Source organism: Callorhinchus milii, unplaced genomic scaffold (genome assembly GCF_018977255.1).
Source record: "Callorhinchus milii isolate IMCB2004 unplaced genomic scaffold, IMCB_Cmil_1.0 Scaffold24, whole genome shotgun sequence".
In the NCBI taxonomy this organism is placed as follows: Eukaryota; Metazoa; Chordata; class Chondrichthyes; order Chimaeriformes; family Callorhinchidae; genus Callorhinchus; species Callorhinchus milii.
Window position 1 is genome coordinate 2,727,375 of NW_024704765.1, and position 16,706 is coordinate 2,744,080.

Here is a 16,706-nt window from a genome sequence, read left to right on the forward strand (position 1 = left end):
TTTCGAGGCGGGACTTGAAGGAGGGTAAGGAGGGGGCGAAGCGGAGTGATTGGGGGACGGACTCCGGTAGACAACTCAAAGAATTCAGTCATTTGCCAGTCAATTTATTAAACTATTAACACAATATTTTCATGCTCAACGGAAATGTAGTAAAATGTATCATAATTCAAAAAACAAATTAGAGTATGTAATATATTTGGCTTGGAAACCTAACCGTAATGGGAATGCATAAAAAGATCATATTTTTAACTGGGGAATCAATAACCCATATATTGCAATCTCTTCTACAGGTTTTCTTGTGAAGTAAATTTAATAATGATAATTTCAACCTTGTCACATGAAAAAGAAAAAAAGTCACTCTGTGACTGTTGGAGTTAAAGATCTGAATGATAGGTCCCAACTTTTAACAGTTTTGGAACGATCCTACTTTATCAAGTGCGTGTGAGTACATCTCGATAAGTAAGAAGTACAATATGCTCCCATGACAGCAGCTGAGGGAAACTCCTTACATTGCATCTATTTTGCAGCACTGATGTCAGTTGCCATCAAAAAACAATCTCTTACTCAGCTAGTCATCAAAATCTGATGGATGAAATCAGTCTCACTGCACAGTAAGAGGTTTACGGACATACTGTACTTTTTACTTCATTTAAAGATGAAGGATGTTTGCAGGACTTGCAAGACATTTCAGTATGACACGTTAATTCCTAGTTCAGGTATAGCATGATTGGAAGCAAAGTACAGCTCCCTCTGCTTTACATCAACAGATGTCCTCAGAAAAATTCGTACTAAAGGCAGCTTTGTGCTACAAGTCCACAGACACAAACGCTAAGTGTCTGAAACGATTTCACGTGGGATATCAGAACAAGTGGAAAGTTTCATCATTTTGAGCTGGATTGAACCCAAATCCTTGAGGTGAATAGCTGGAGCAATAATCCACTGAATCCCTCTCTATATTCCTTTAAAAACTAAATGTATATCATTATCATTATTATCATCCATCACAATGTTAACTATTATAACTGAAAGAAATCATGACAAAAACTGAACAGGAACTAGAACGAGGCCAAACTCAATCTACAAATATTAACTCCCTAAGCAATATTGGGTAGCAGTTGGTTAGATGTGAAACCACAACAAATTGTTCTCCCTTCCAGTCAGTCTTGGGACAATTGAATCTGAAACCTTTTTTAAAAACTCTGTAACTAGTTTCAAACATCTAATCCTTGAGATCCCTGGAGGGTGATCAACCTTAATCTAAAAACAAACTCGTGGCTTGTTGTGGTCTATCTCACTAAGCCCAAATAACACAGTCAATGTGTTTCAATTATCTAGCCAAAATGGTTTCAGGAGTATAATAAATCACAATTATGTCTCGACCAGAGGGGAATGCACTGCAAAATCACACCAAACAGAGATTTAAAATGAAGTCTGTGGAGACTAAATATGGAGAATGTGGAACTGACCAGGAAGGTCCCAGACTCCAAATAGGATCAGATTCAGCTGTGTTGCTCCCACATTCCTCAGCCTGTCAGTATTCACCATCTCAGCTCGAATAGGAAGCAAGGGAGAGGAGGTGGCCGGTTTCACTGTGGCTGTATCCAGCACGAGTCACTCAGCACCCTCCGGAGGAAGGGATTTTCAACTCAGAAGTTGAATGCAATTAAAAACATTATAAATTTTACAACTCTGGAAGATCTAATAAATAAACTGAAGCCACAAATAAACAAAACTAGCAAGCCACAGTCCACATAAAAAAAATCCATTATGACCCCTTTGACAAAAACAAATTGCATCCAATAATCAGAAATGATTATGAAGTTTATCCATGGTAGGCAACCAACCGAATATCAGCTTTCGCCAATAACCAATGTTATTGCCTCCAGATAGCCAATTCCAACAGGACAAGTAAAAGTTATCATTCAGTGATTCTTTTATTATAGGATCCAATAGCGGAATTTGGAGAGTAAAATAACGCAACCCATTTTAAAATCCTAATTAAATTCCATAGGCCATTTTTGGTGGTCTTAATAAATCAACATTATCACCATAATTTGTTTTAACCAGACCTCTTAATGGATGAAGTTCAGAGCACTCTGTAAATTCCATCTTTTTAGGCAATTTTAAGATCAGTGCTAATTTACGGTTGGGGTAAACGTGCTACTGTAGAGGACATGATGTAACCAGTCTACATTATGGCAGATTGCACTGCGCATCAAGTAGGATTGGGTACATCACTTTTAGTGAAGCTTTCTTTATTTTCAGCTATTGCTGTCTTCAGCCATCAATGTCAGTTTCTTAAGAGAATCATCATTTCCGTGTGCAGTGAGCTATAGCGCCTCGTATCAGATTTTCCTCTGGAATTATCATAGTTATCATAGTAACTACCCCAGCTCAGCTTGCCAACCATTTGCATTAGCAAAACAGCAGCTACTCTGCTTCTAGAAAAAAACACAAAGCAATTCTTCAAAATGTCTCAATAGTAAACCTCTGAAATCCTATTTTTGGATCTCATGGCCCTTTTCCTAAAATCATTAGAAATGACCTTTGGTCATCAGCAGGTCAAGAATTACAAAATATATGGTGTCACTTGGCTGTGTCATGATCCTGTCATCACAACCCTCCCTGCCAATGTGCTGAACTGATGGAACGACATTCAGTGTCCTCCAGAATCTCTCGGATGTCCAACATATAATAATAATCCTTGCATTTGTTGGATAATAATAATAATCATTGCATTTGATATAGCGTCTTCTAGACGTCTCAAAGCGCTTCACAGAATATACTGTAAAGTGAATTGACTGTATATTTGTGGGCGAATGCGGCAGCCATTTGCGCACAGCAATGTCCCACAAACAGTCTTGGATTGAAAATGACCAATTTATTATTGTTTTGTTTTGGAGGGATTATTATTAGGCTCTGTGTGGAGTAAGGAAACTTGCCCAAGGTTTCGCCCTGACTGGAATTGAACTCAGGTCTCTCTGTGGAGTACCCCACTGATCTACCAGACCTACAGTGATTCAACCCATTTTCTTCTCCCTCCCCACCTCCACCCCCCGCAATACTGTGGCATCACTTTGTGCTCAAAACAAGGGTATTTTCTCCAACATTCATTCTTTCATTCAATCAATTACATTTTTTTTTAAATCTAATCAATTCAATCAAGACAAATGGGCGCTTTGAAAGCCAGCACTCAAACTGTGCCGTCTTCTCTTGAAGAGGCAGAAGAGCACCAGGCAATTGCAATGTCACCCACAAGCTATGGTATATTTCGCTGACATCTTGGCTAAAGTTCACAGAAACAACACTCCCCCACCTTTATTGCAAAATATAGCCTGAAGCTACCCAAGAATATAAACTAGCTCAAAATGAACCTCTGCTCATGACTACCCCCTCTTTGATTTGAACTACAAACACCTTCACAGCTGAACAACTTCAGAAATACTTGGCTTTTATGAATCTGGTGCAAAGGTTACAACAACTGAAACATTGACCCCAAGTTGTTCATGAAGAAAATGAAATTCCACCTTTGAAGAATAGGTTTAAGAGTATTTTTTGACTGAATTTGACAATAATTAAAAGATCACTAGATTAATGTGAATTACAAATGTCCTTTGACTCATCCAACCTCAACCCTCCAGAACACCCACCCTACTGCCACCCAAAACAGTGACAGGTTGGTAGTGTTCTCTTGATATATATAGTGCCTTTCATGTCAGAAGGACATCTCAAAGTACTGCACGCACCTGACTGGGAGCCCAAGTCAGGTAAACTGAGAAGGGGGTAAAGTTGGCTAAAAGCTCAGTCAAAGGGTTAGGTCAAGGCAGCCTTTGAAGGTGGGGAAGAAAGGGAAAAGGTCAAGGGATTCTAGGATGGACCTCCAGAGCTTGGGGCAGAAAGGCTGAAAGCCACCACTGACAGTGCACAGAGCAGGTAGGAGGATGTGACGCTGGTGTTTGTCAAGTGGAACAAGCGTCGGTGTTACAGGCTCTCAAGAGGTTGCAGAGGTAAAATGGAGTGGGGGGAGGCTTTGAAAATGAGGGCTAGAATCTTGAGCATGATCCACTGAGGCCAGTGGAGCCCAGTGAGGGTGGAAGGAATCGGCTTGTGGAGCTTAGTACAATAGAGAACATGGGCTGCAGAGGTGTGCCACCTGTGCAGGGAGGAGCTGAGGAGGCCAATGTAGGAGCCTTTGGCATAGTCGTGCCTGAATGTAATGGACCGAATGGACTGTTTAACATTCTACGTTTCTATTGCTTCCTGGATGCCAATCACCAATACACACCCATTGAATCCTAAAACTATTTTAATTACCAAAAAAGAGTAGGTTATTCTTGTAAACAGAAAGATCAACCAGTCTCATCAGGTCAGTTATCAAACCAGTCCACCACATTACAGCTACTATGAAAGCAGTCTATTAATTTCGCCAAGTCAAATGCTAAACATATGTTGTTTCTAATATGCTAAACTGTAAGAAGCAACATAGCTGTTCAATCCGTTTCGTACTCCTGCAATTATACATTCATTGAATTTTACAGCACAGGAGGCCATGTAACCCATCTCACCTACGCCAGCTTCCTGAAAGAGCTAGCCATTAAAAACCCTCCCCTTAACCCTTCAAATTTCTCTTTTAACCCACAGAATATACAGTCAATTCACTTTACAGTATATTCTGTGAAGTGCTTTGAGACATCTCAAAGACATGAAAAGGCTCTGTATCAAATGCCAGGATTATTATTATTCAAACATACGTTTTTGTAAGGCTTTTCATGACCTCTCAACTCTCTGGATAAAAAAAATTTGGTATTTTTGATAATAATCTTAAATTTATGGCCTTTAATTACCAACTAACTGACCAATGGAAATAGTTTTCTTGGTGACCCCAGGATACAGCAATTAAATTTACTTTACATTGCTGGGAGATTAACTGCATTGTCAATTTAAACACTGAACTCCACTTTAAGCAGTTACCAATCTTGACTGAAAGAGAACTGAATTAAGATGCACAGCTGAAAGGACAAGATGATTGAAGCACCTTGGATTAGTTACTGCTTCGACATACCTTGGATTGGCCTTAGACAATCTTCCAATCAGTCATCATCATTATTTAAACAAAAATATTTTTGATTACCAGCTCCAGCTGTTCTTCTAAACTATGAACCAATACATTTTTCAAGCTCTCAGCTTTCGACAAGCAGAGTGGTATAGCAGTTCACCATACTTGCCAATTGTTCCTGTGAAGTGAGAGTCTTTGGAGGATGAAAATTAAACTGATGGAGTATCTATAACCATATTCCTATCTTCGTCAATAAGTGCACCTCAAAGGATATACAAGTAGTGAATCTTGCAGGTACCTGGAAACATTTATGTTGAACCTCTGTATGCTAATTGATGCCAATCTCCTGCCAGCAATCTTTCTGGCTGCAAACCAGTTTGAGCAAAGTTCCAACAACAACATATAATCATAGTAATAATCCTTGCATTTGATATAATGCCTTTCACGTCGTCTAGACGTCTCAAGTTCCAGTGATAATTCCGGATTTCCAGAGTTGCAGAATTCACTAATTTCAATTAGTTTCTGAATCTCAAACATCAGATTGCAAAATGTTTTGTGGCAGCCATGAGACAGAGAGAAATGAGTGAAGAGGAAGATTTCAAGACAAAACCATTTATATGGGGCATTTTGGATTAGTGACACCCATGCCATACCTTATTTAGTCTGTCTGCATTAAGCAGTTCCACTAGTTCTTCTTCGAACTTCTCCAGTGTTGGATACAGCTGGATCGACAACTCATCCAGGTGAAATATTGTAGACTTCAATATGCGAGGTTTCTTCAAAGCATCATCTTCAAGCAAAATACAAATAGTTTGTTACAACTGAGTTGAGAGTCCACTCTTCTCAAATAGTCACATTTTTGAATCATTCAGGGACAAGATTTCTAAACTGGTATAGAACAAAAGGCACTCTGTGATAATATTGAGAACTCCAATTTTGATCCCCACAACCACTTAATCACTTTCAACCCCAAATGATCCTGATTGCAGTTTCGTCACTTAGCATTTTTTTAGTGTTTAACGGTATTTCTTAGCAATTTTATTAAATAATAATTCTTGCATTTGATAGAGCGCTTTTATTTTATTCAGTAAGTAGATCCAAGTTGTTTGTGTGTGTGCTGAATTAGCTGATCTCAGCCAGAATGCTACTTGGCATTACAATTCACCTTAACCTCCGGTCAAGGGAAAATCAGCCATAATCAGCCATAAATACCCATTCTGAACCCTCTCCAAATACAGACTGTGTCTGTGATGCCCCTTTTGGTCTAATAGCTCCCAACACTCATGGCCAAGTCTCACTTATATGGTGGGATTCTGAGCCATTTACAAAAAAAGTTTTCATAAAAATATTGTGAATTAAGAAATCTTCAGTGGTTCTATAAATCTTGCTAATTCTATTGTGCAACAATCTGCAGCAACAATCAGAAAAGATCAATGTTATAGGGCTTTCAACATTGAGGACATGCAGATTGAAAGCTGATGGAGACCTCAGCAATCAAAGGAATTAGCTTTGGTGTCATTGATTCTGTCATTCAGCATTAATTGTTTTATATGAATTTGTCCCTGGTGTGCGCGAAGATAACCTCTCTCATCACTGATAGTGGTGGGTCTGTTACACTCGATCAAGAACCCATGGGAAGGAAACAGAGAAATAGAAAGAAATCAGCCAGCGATCCTCTTTCCAATTGCTATTCAATGCCTCTGCTGGAACCTGCCAATGAGTGTATGTTGGATAATAATAATAATCATTGTAATTGATATAGCGCTTTTCACGTCTTCCAGACGTCTCAAAGCGCTTCACAGAATATGCTGTAAAATGAATTGACTGTATATTTGTGGGCGAAACGCGGCAGCCAATTGCGCACAGCAGCGTCCCACAAACAGTCGTGGATTGAAAATGACCAATTTAATATTAAATCTGAGAAAGATCTACTCTCAAAAAAATCTACTGTCTTTTTCATTCATGAAGTAAAGAGATAAACCAATATCTCACTTGCCAGCATCTACTATTCTGTTTATAGGGTCTCTGGGACAAAGCTTTGGTCTCCTTTGAAACTATATTCAGTAACTGTGGCTTCTAAGGTGTACATTAAACCTTCTGAATTTTTCAATTCTGATGGGCATGATGGTGGATAAGGACAGTAACAGGCTCCACTGCAATGGCACCAGAGTTAAACAATTCACTCACAGTGTAAATAATAATATAATCTTGTATTTGATGTAGCGCTTTTCGCATCTTCTAGACATCTCAAAGCGCTTCACAGAATATACTGTAAAGTGAATTGACTGTATAAAGTGAAGTGCGGGCGAAACATGGCAGCCAATTGCACACAGCAGTGTTCCACAATTAGTCATGGATTGAGTGACTAATTTTTTGTTTTGAGGGATTATTATCCCCGGAAAAGCCAACCAACTAACAACCAGGTTCCTACTTAATGCCAGGTAAACAAGCGTGTGGAGAAAGGAAACTTGCCCATCATTTCGCCCTGCCCTGAAATCGAATCCCCGTCTCAGGTTTAAATATCCCATAGCACTACTGGAAAAAAGGGAGATTCTCCTGGTATCCTGATCAACAATCCTCCAGATTAATTGATCATTCACTTCAAGGGTGTATGTGGGTCATTGCCGATGCAAATGGCTGCCAGACAAGAGGTTTGATTGGCATTGAGAAAAACATTGCTCCGAGACTGTGACCAGCAAGCAAACCAATCAGTCTGCAGCACTCAGCCAGGCCAGATCTACAAAGAAGTTTTAGATTCTCGTCTTCACTTTCAAAGCCCTCCAGTCTTGCTCCTCCCTTCCTCTCTGATCTACCAACCTTCCCGTTCCCTCAGCTCGGTTTGCACTGGCCTGCTCCATGTCCCCTACCCCTCCTGGCCCCACCAGCGCCTTCAGCCTTTCTACACCCCATCCTCTGGAACTCCATCCCAGAATGCTCCCCACCCCATTGCTTCTTCAATGCCCGTCTCAAGACTTTCCTCTTTGACCATGGCTTCGGTCATCCTCATACCTCCCCATTGCTCTCCAGGTCTCTTGATTCCAACTACCAGCTCAGGTGCAAACCCTTGACTGTACATCCCTTGGAACATCAGGCACAGACACAATGGGCCGAAAGGCCTCCTTCTGTGCTGTAACATTCTAGGATTCTATCACTCTGATGGGAAAGGCATCACATAAATGCAATCTGTTGTTGTTGAAACATATTTCCATTGAATTCACTGAAAACATTACAGCTCTTCACCTTGACCACACAGGTCCTGTCTAAACCAACATCTAATAAAAATAATCCTGGCATTTGATATAGCACCTAATCACGTCTTTTACACATCTCAAAGCGCTTCACAGAATACTGTCAAGTGAATTGACTGTATGTTTTGTGGGCGAAACGCAGCAGCTAATTGCTACACTACAGTGTAGGCTCAAGGCCGGGAGAAATTCTGTTCCACTATATCTCAAAACTTTACAGCTTAGCAGTTTGTACAACCATTTGAGTGAGCAGTGAAAAAGCCTTCTCCCCAGAAATCTAAGTCAGTATAATTAATTGAAATATTTTTAGAACCAACTTTAAATTATAACTGCTGCCCACAGGACATTAACTGCACTTTGTTACTTACTTGTCCCTCCATAAGGTTGCACTATACCAGGGATGGTTTCTACCCCAGAGATTAACATGTTTTCTGGGACGAGGTGCATAACTTTTTCCAAGGCAGGATGAGTCCGTAGCAAGTACAAAATATGGCTGCCTTCAATCAAGGTCATTAACCTATTCTCTAAAACAAAAAAGAGAAGTACATTACTTAACTATAATGTGTTCTCGAAGTACATTCTTGTATCTAATTTACAATATTTCTTAAGTTACTCCTTCCAATAATATACTGACGCACCACAAATACAGAACCAGCAATACAAAACATACATAACAGTACGTGACTTTAAAATTAGAGCGAAATCAGTTAACAGTGAAATAAGAAAACATTTTTCACACAAATTGTTGTGGAAATGTGATATTCACTAACTCAAGGGTTGTAGATTCTGGATCAGGTTGAAATATTTAAGAGGAAGCTAGATAAATACAGGGGAATCAAGGGATAGATGAAAGGGCAGCAAAATGTTATTCAGTCTGACCAGCTATGATCCAAGCAAATGGCGGAACTAACTTGACAAGCGGAATGGTTTACTCCTGTTCCCATCTTCTTATGAATAATTATCTTTGCATTTGATTCAGCACCTTATCACATCATCAAAACTCTCAAAGCACTTCAAAGGATTTTGCTGTGAAGTCTAATCATTGCATATTTTGTAGGAGAATTTAGGCAAATGGTATTTATAATCTGTGTATATGTCCTCACACACTGAGACTTACACGTGCACAGCAAAAACACATTTTTGGAAAAATCAATAACGTCCATAATTTCTGTGAAACAAACCTGATAGAGTATTTAAGGCATACCTTATTTTGGGACAATTAAGGTCGATCAGTAAACAGATAGGATAATGAAAATAGTAATTATTTGCTACCTTAACCTTTCTGCAATCCAGCTGACTATGAAGAGCTCAATTCCAATTAAAATCATCAGTTCATGGAAGAGTCATTTACCCTTTGCATAATTTGAGGCTTGTATCTGAATATTCAATGATTCTGATATTGGGATTCAATGCAGTCCAAATCGTAGTGAGGAATTCTATCTTATTTCAAAGTGAACAGCTCTCAGGAGGGAGGAATGCAAATTATTACTATCCCAAAAAGACTTATTTACATAGGAAAAGTTAAAATGAAATAGAAATGAATGAGACAATTACAAAAACAGCCTTTTATGCTCAAGCATGTTGAGTTTCCCAACAGAAAACACTGGGCAATGATCATATAACCATAGTACCTCTCCAATTGGCAATTAATCTGATGCTTTGAGTGTCATTATTAAAGTAGAGCAGTGGAGCACAGAGAATATAAAATTTCACTGTCCTCTACATGGAATTTACTGCCCTGTTCATTCTGCAATGTCTTGCACATTCCTCAGCACTGAAAAAAAAATCAGGTAGCAAAAGTCTCAGGACAGATAAAGGTCATGTTCCCTGAAACAAGAACATAATAACTGTTCATTTTCTTTTTATTCTTTGTAAAAGTTTTGTCCAATTTTCTCTTCATCTGATGCCTATTTGATGAAGCAAATGTACACTTCCCTACAGATTGCTATATAGAGCAGATGAAAACTGAACAAAACCATGATATTAATTAAAAAGCAGGGGTTTCTGATTGTATTACCATTTTAAATGCAGTTTTATATTAGATATTAGCATCTAAATCTACATTAGGCTTTCTATTTATATAAACTAGTATTTTATGGGTTGTCAAACATTGCACAATTTATATTTCATAGGATATATCACTTTGAGGTAACCATCAATTTCACATCAATAATATCTATTTATAAATGGTAAGCGAGATCACACTATTATCCATAGGGGCTTTGTTGTATTATGAAGAACACAAAGGAGAACAGCTAAGACAACAAACACTGCGCCATGAAGACACCCTAAAGAGAGATAATTATTTTGTTTTGCAAAAAAAAAGAATAGACCCAATTCAGGTTTTTAAACTAATGAGGTAGGAGCTAGTAAATTTCAAAACTGAGAGCGGAAAGAAGTACAGAGGGTATAATTTTGTCCGTTGCTAATTTAAAAACTAAGATGAATCATGAAAATGCAAATTGAATAAAATCTTGATAGCTTATCCCAATGGCCTGGGTAAAGACAGTGTAGCACTAAACCACATAACAGCATAATAAAAGGAATTCACAGGTTTAAATCCTAGTATCTCCTGAGTTAGCCAATCTCAGCTGCGGTAGAAGGAAGGAAGGTTGTTACAATCGGCTTCAGTACTGTGCATAGGAAGAGCAAAATCAGCCTGGATTCCTCACGCCATACCTCACCTGGAAGGTGCATCTCTAAACTGAACTCAATGGGCTGTTGGATATATTCTTCTTCTACGGATTCTTAACTACTTAATTAGCATTGATATGAATGATTATTGTTGACTGAAGTCAGAAGTAATCTGACTTTTCTCATTTAAATTTTGAAACAGTTAATGTCAGAAAACCTTAGCTCCTTATTTTGCAATGTGGCCCTTATTTAGTGTGACTGACACTTTCTGTCTGCATTGTGAAGATAGCGGCTTTTCTTAATGCACTTCAATATTTCTTGTCACCTCTCTGCCAGCCATACCCAATGCATTCCATGCTCCTCTCTGTAAAATACCCCGAGATGACAGTTGAAGAATTGCTTTGAAATGAAGGAATCTGTCCATCACATACTGACTGACTGAATAGGCTTACTATGTAATAATTCACCGGTGGAGAGGCCGTGAACATGTTACTATTGTAATTAGTGGTCACAACTTGCTGTTCCTGAATAACTGTACTTATCTTTCAAATGGTTGTCTAGGGCATTCCCTTCTTTAATTCCTTTCTGTTGTTGCTTTGTATTCAACAATTTATGCGAAGACGTTTAAACAAAAGCTCTCACTCTTTCCTTATAAATGTGTACTCAGCAAAACCCTCTGAACTACACTCATTGAAGTTTGCGTTGGATTGCTGGCCGTCCCTACCAAATACCATTTAAAAGTAAGAAATAAAAACAGAAATGCTGGGAACACACCACAGGTCAGGCAGCATCTATGGAGACAGGAAAGTGAGTTTACGTTTCAGGTAGATGGCCTTTCTTCAGAACTGAAACATTTACCCACTTTGCTCTCTCCATAGATGCTATCTGACCTGCTGAGTGTTCCCAGCGACTTCTATTTTTATTTCAGATATCCAGCATCTGCAGTATTTTGCCTTTGCACCATTTAAAATTAGACTCTGTTTAACAGCAATGCTTGATAAAATAACGTATGGACAAGAACCACATTTTAACACAATTCAAAAATGCAATTTAAATGCCTGATTTTCTCTCAATAACACCTGAAAAAACACGTCATAACATTTGCAATATCATTGAAAGCCAACGCATCCCCTCATACCATTACGAGGGGAATAATTATCCTTTAATATTAGCTGCCCGTGTGAATAATTTCTTTTATATTATTCAAATTCTATGCAGTAAGACTAAGCAGTTGTAATCAGTGGCAACATTAACTTTCAGATAACTAACTTTCTGGAGTTAGACTTAATGTTGTTTGCTCACTCTTAAGAATGAGGATGTGGACAAACCCAGATTCAAAGCGTATCTTTGATCAGTTTGTTTAGGGTTAGCTGGGTCTGAGGTCTAATACATTCAGAAACCTGTCATTGTGAATAAAGAGTATCCAAACTAGACAAAGTTCCACTTATACTTGCTGTCTAGACATGGAAATTTCCCTTTGACTGGAATGGAAAGTGCACTCTCTCCCTAGAGGGACACATCCTATTTACCCAATTCCAGAGTATAATAATAATAATCCTTGCGTTTGATGCCTTATCACATCTTTGAGACATCTCAAAGTGCTTCACAAAATACAGCATACTGTAAAGTGGATTAGAACAACTGGGTTCCTACTTACTGCTCGGTGACCAGAGGTGTGGGGAGTAAGGAAACTTGCCTAAGGTTTCTTATTAGTCAAATGTGGAGCAACAAGCTTGAATTTGTACATATCTTAAGACTTACTCTCAATGGGGTCCTTCAATTCTGGATGTAGCAAAGCCCTTGGAGTTCCATGATAAAGATTCAATCTAGAGATGGCATAAAGGAAAGTAAAAAAAAATCTTTTATTATGTTAAATGTAGCAACATTTCCAGGAGTAGCATAATCAAAGCTGTATTGATACGTGTATAATAAAGTCCAATTCCAGATGGTGCTGATAAGCAAACTGAAATATGATTTAAAGGTTTCATTGTCTGGCATTAAAAAGAGTTCAAACGGATCTGTAGCCATATAACAGTGAACAGTGCAATAACGATGAACAATGAGGTGACAAATGTCATATTTCCCACAGGGAAAGAGTAATCACATCCGATTGACTCAATCTGGACCAGATAACTCTTCTCTTCCCTTGGACATAACAGAGACTTATATATGGTGTTCAAATAATTCAGTCTCTCGTGTTCCAGTAATCCTTTTCCACCACCTGCTTGCCAATTTCAAGTTATTTCATAACTGGAACTAGGAGAGAAGAAAATACATTGACATTTGTCTACTTTAGCACGAGGGTATTCTCAAAAAAAAGTGAGTCCGCTAATTCCAAACCATAAATCATTGCTAATCTCAATTGATCAGACAAATAATTGTGGTATTGTTACCAAAAGAATATTGTGCATGCTGGATTTTAATAGAGGTGTTTTGTTGTAATGAAAAAGTAGATTTAAATTGAGTTCACAAACTTTTCTTTTAATTATTTGATGCTTGAAATTAAATCTATTGTGATTCTGACCGTTTAATTCACCTTGACTTGATTTATTGGATTCAAAATAGCCACCTACTTATATACTAACAACTTCACTTTCATTTGGAGGAGTGATGATTGTGAAGAAAACATTACCAGTAATCTATACAAGATCTGATGACAGATTCATTTGAACTCTTATTATTGCCCAAAATAATGCATTAGCAAATCACTGGCATATTTATTGATCAATCACTGAAAGTCTCCAGTCAATGTGAGGTTGTTGTTAAAGTTAGGTTGCATCCAATCAAATGATTCTTACTTTATTTGATTACCGGTGCTGTTAATTTGTAATACCGTCCATATTTCTGGGTACTTTACCTTCCAATACTCTTAAGTTCCTAAGAAGCTTTACAATGTTTAGTTTGGGCAAATGATTCCATGTAAAAGACACAGGGTGAAATTGCACAGCATTTTGTACCATATGAGAAGAAAATAACCAAGCTAATAATCTAATAATCTCAGCCACTCTCTCATCTGTACTGAACAAATCTACTGAATTTGTTGGCCGGACTAATATAACAGGCTGCCTACGGTTAGGTGTTTTGGGCATCCCATTGTAGGAAATAATAGAAAAAGTTGAATGACAGTGATTGTGAAATGAAGGCTTTTTTCACTAGCGTTGAGAAGGTTAATCACACCATCACACAGAGGATGCAGCTCAGGGTCCTGGCCATATCATCCCCAGGTTCCTGTTCGCCAACCGGTTCCTCCGCTCTCCCCGCCACGCCTCGCAGATTCTTTCTTCTGACTCTCACTGCTCTCCTGATTGGCTCGTGCTAGCCTCTCCGCACCTCGGGCGCTGGCAGCATCAGCCTCCATGGCTGCACACTCACTAAGCCAGTCAGGAACCTGGGTGTCTTGTTTGACCCTGAACTGTTCTTTCTCCCCGACATCCGCGCCATGACCAGCACTGCCAACCACCACCTCCACAGCATTGCTGTCTCACCCCTCAGGCTGCCAAAACCCTCACCCACGCATTCAAGGCTCGATATTCCCTTCTCATCGGCCTTCCCAACTCTTCCCGTTGCAAGCTGCAGATCGTGTACTCTCGCGCTCCAGGCTCCGCGACCCCATCACTCCCACCCTCACCCGACTCCACTGGCTCTCCATCCCCCAGAGGATCGAGTTCAAGATCCTCGTCCTCACCTTTAAGGCCATCTGTGGCCTTGCCCACTCCTAACTCTCTGACCTGCTGACTCCCTACCAACCTGCCCACTCCCTCCGTTCAGCGGGCTCCGGGCGAGATGGCTGGTGTAGAGAAAACACACAAATGCAGACTTGATGGAGCAAACGGCTGTAACAGTCTATTGTTCTATAGCTGCGTAACCCAGCACTTGTAAGAATGCAATATTACTCCAAAATGAAGTTGTGGAGAATCCTGCTATTTGTCGCAACGATGTAGTCGGAAACACAGGTACAGAGAAGGCACAAGAGACAATGATGGACAGTTATCAAATTGGGAGGTAATAAATAAATTTCCACCAGTGGCGAGTTAAAGGAAAGGCACCAAATATACTAACCGCACTCTCCACTTCTGACAAGTGGAACTAAGAGCGACAGATTTCACCTATTTCACTGATCCAAAAAAAAAGAATTTAGAAAAAAATTCCTGGAGAGATCCAAAAAACATGCAGCTGGACCACCGATTACTGCCTCCATTCTCCAAAATGAGCCTACAAACATAAATTACTGCCATTGTGGAGTCCGTAGCTCAGTGGTTAGAGCACTCGCCTCGCAAGCAAGAGACCTGGGTTCGATTCCCAGCAGGGCAAAATGTTAGGCAAGTTTCCTTACTCCATACACCTCAGTTTACCTAACAGTAAGCTGGAAGCCGCTTGTTAGTCAATTAGCAGATCGCTTTTCCGCAGGTAATAATTCCTTTCAAAAAAATAATAAATTGGTCAATCCACGACTGTTTGTGGGATGCTGCTGTGCGTAATTGGCCACTAAAACCTCTCCTCTTAACCCTTCATATTTCAGTTATTGCCCACAAAATATACGTCAATTCTCTGTAAGCACTTTGAGACATCTCGAAGACGTGATAAAGCGCTCTATCAAATGCAAGGATTATTATTATTATTATTCCTTCCGTTATGGATCTCAAGTAGAGGGAATTTCATTGTCTCACTGCGGTGCACCTGAGCTGGAAATGCTAAAGATAGAAATCTGCTCCACAATATTGAGCAGGGAAAATAACAAAAAACAATATTGCAGTTCTAAAGCAATAACTGTATTAATAATAAATAATAATCCTTGCGTTTGATACAGCGCCTTATCACATCTTTGAGACGTCTCAAAGTGCTTCACAGAATATACAGTAAAGTGAATTGACTGTATATTTTGTGGGTAAAAATGCCAAAATATTGACAGAAGAATTGATAAACTATTGATAAAAGTATTGATAGCAATACTGACCTTTTAACCTGAGGCTGGGTGGTATCTGATGTGGGTTGCTGCCTGCTGTTCAAGGGGAGAATGCCAAACCCACACGAGAGGACATTTTGAGTACCGTCACGTTTTTTCACAAAAGCCACCACTTCCACAATGATCACAATGTGGGTGTAGTTTAAGAACGTTTGCAAGTAAACAGCCTGAAAAAAAANGCACAAAACAAGGAGGACATGTGAAAACTTGGCTTTCTTCAACTCTGTTTGGCTTTCCAATAATAGGTGTTCCTGATTTGTCTAAAATGCCTGCAGCATTCTCTAAACTTCACAAGCTTTATTTCCTACAATGTCTATAGCTCCTCTTCCCATTTCTTTACATAATTGCCATTTTATTACAGACAACTAAATCAATTGTTCATTTCCCCCAATTTAACCTTGTTCAATCTAAAGGAAAAGACAGCACAGGCTACAGACTTCATCATGACTGACAGTGATGTTACTTGATGGTAGCACTTGTACCGATTTTGGAGCAGGAATCATATGTAGCCCCCAAAAAATAACACTGATAACCAAATATGGCTAAAATCTGCCCTCGAGGCATCTTAGTCATTCTTAGTGTATAGTCAGTGAACGCATCATTAAATGATTAAACAGTCATACATAATAATAATAATCCTTGCATTTGATATAGCGCTTTTTACGTCGGGAGGACGTCCCAAAGCGCTTCACAGAACACACTGTAAAGTGAATTGACTGTATATTTGTGGGCGAACGCGGCAGCCAATTGCGCACAATTGTGTATTGTATGTCCCACAATACAATACAAATATCTAAAAAAAAAGCTG

The 16,706-nt window shown here is 39.1% G+C and overlaps 1 protein-coding gene across 4 annotated transcripts in view; it reads right to left on the reverse strand.

The window, feature by feature from the left end:
• Nucleotides 1-16,706, reverse strand: part of nphp4 (nephronophthisis 4) — a 145,132-nt gene that overhangs the window by 114,311 nt on the left and 14,115 nt on the right. For all 4 annotated transcript variants that reach the window (XM_007897791.2, XM_007897790.2, XM_042343571.1 and 1 more), the window contains exons 2-5: nt 15,890-16,065; nt 12,697-12,761; nt 8,670-8,825; nt 5,710-5,846 (exon numbers count right to left, since the gene is read on the reverse strand). In XM_007897791.2, coding sequence (XP_007895982.2) covers nt 5,710-5,846; nt 8,670-8,825; nt 12,697-12,761; nt 15,890-16,065 — 534 coding nt within the window. The remainder of the gene's footprint in view (nt 1-5,709; nt 5,847-8,669; nt 8,826-12,696; nt 12,762-15,889; nt 16,066-16,706) is intronic.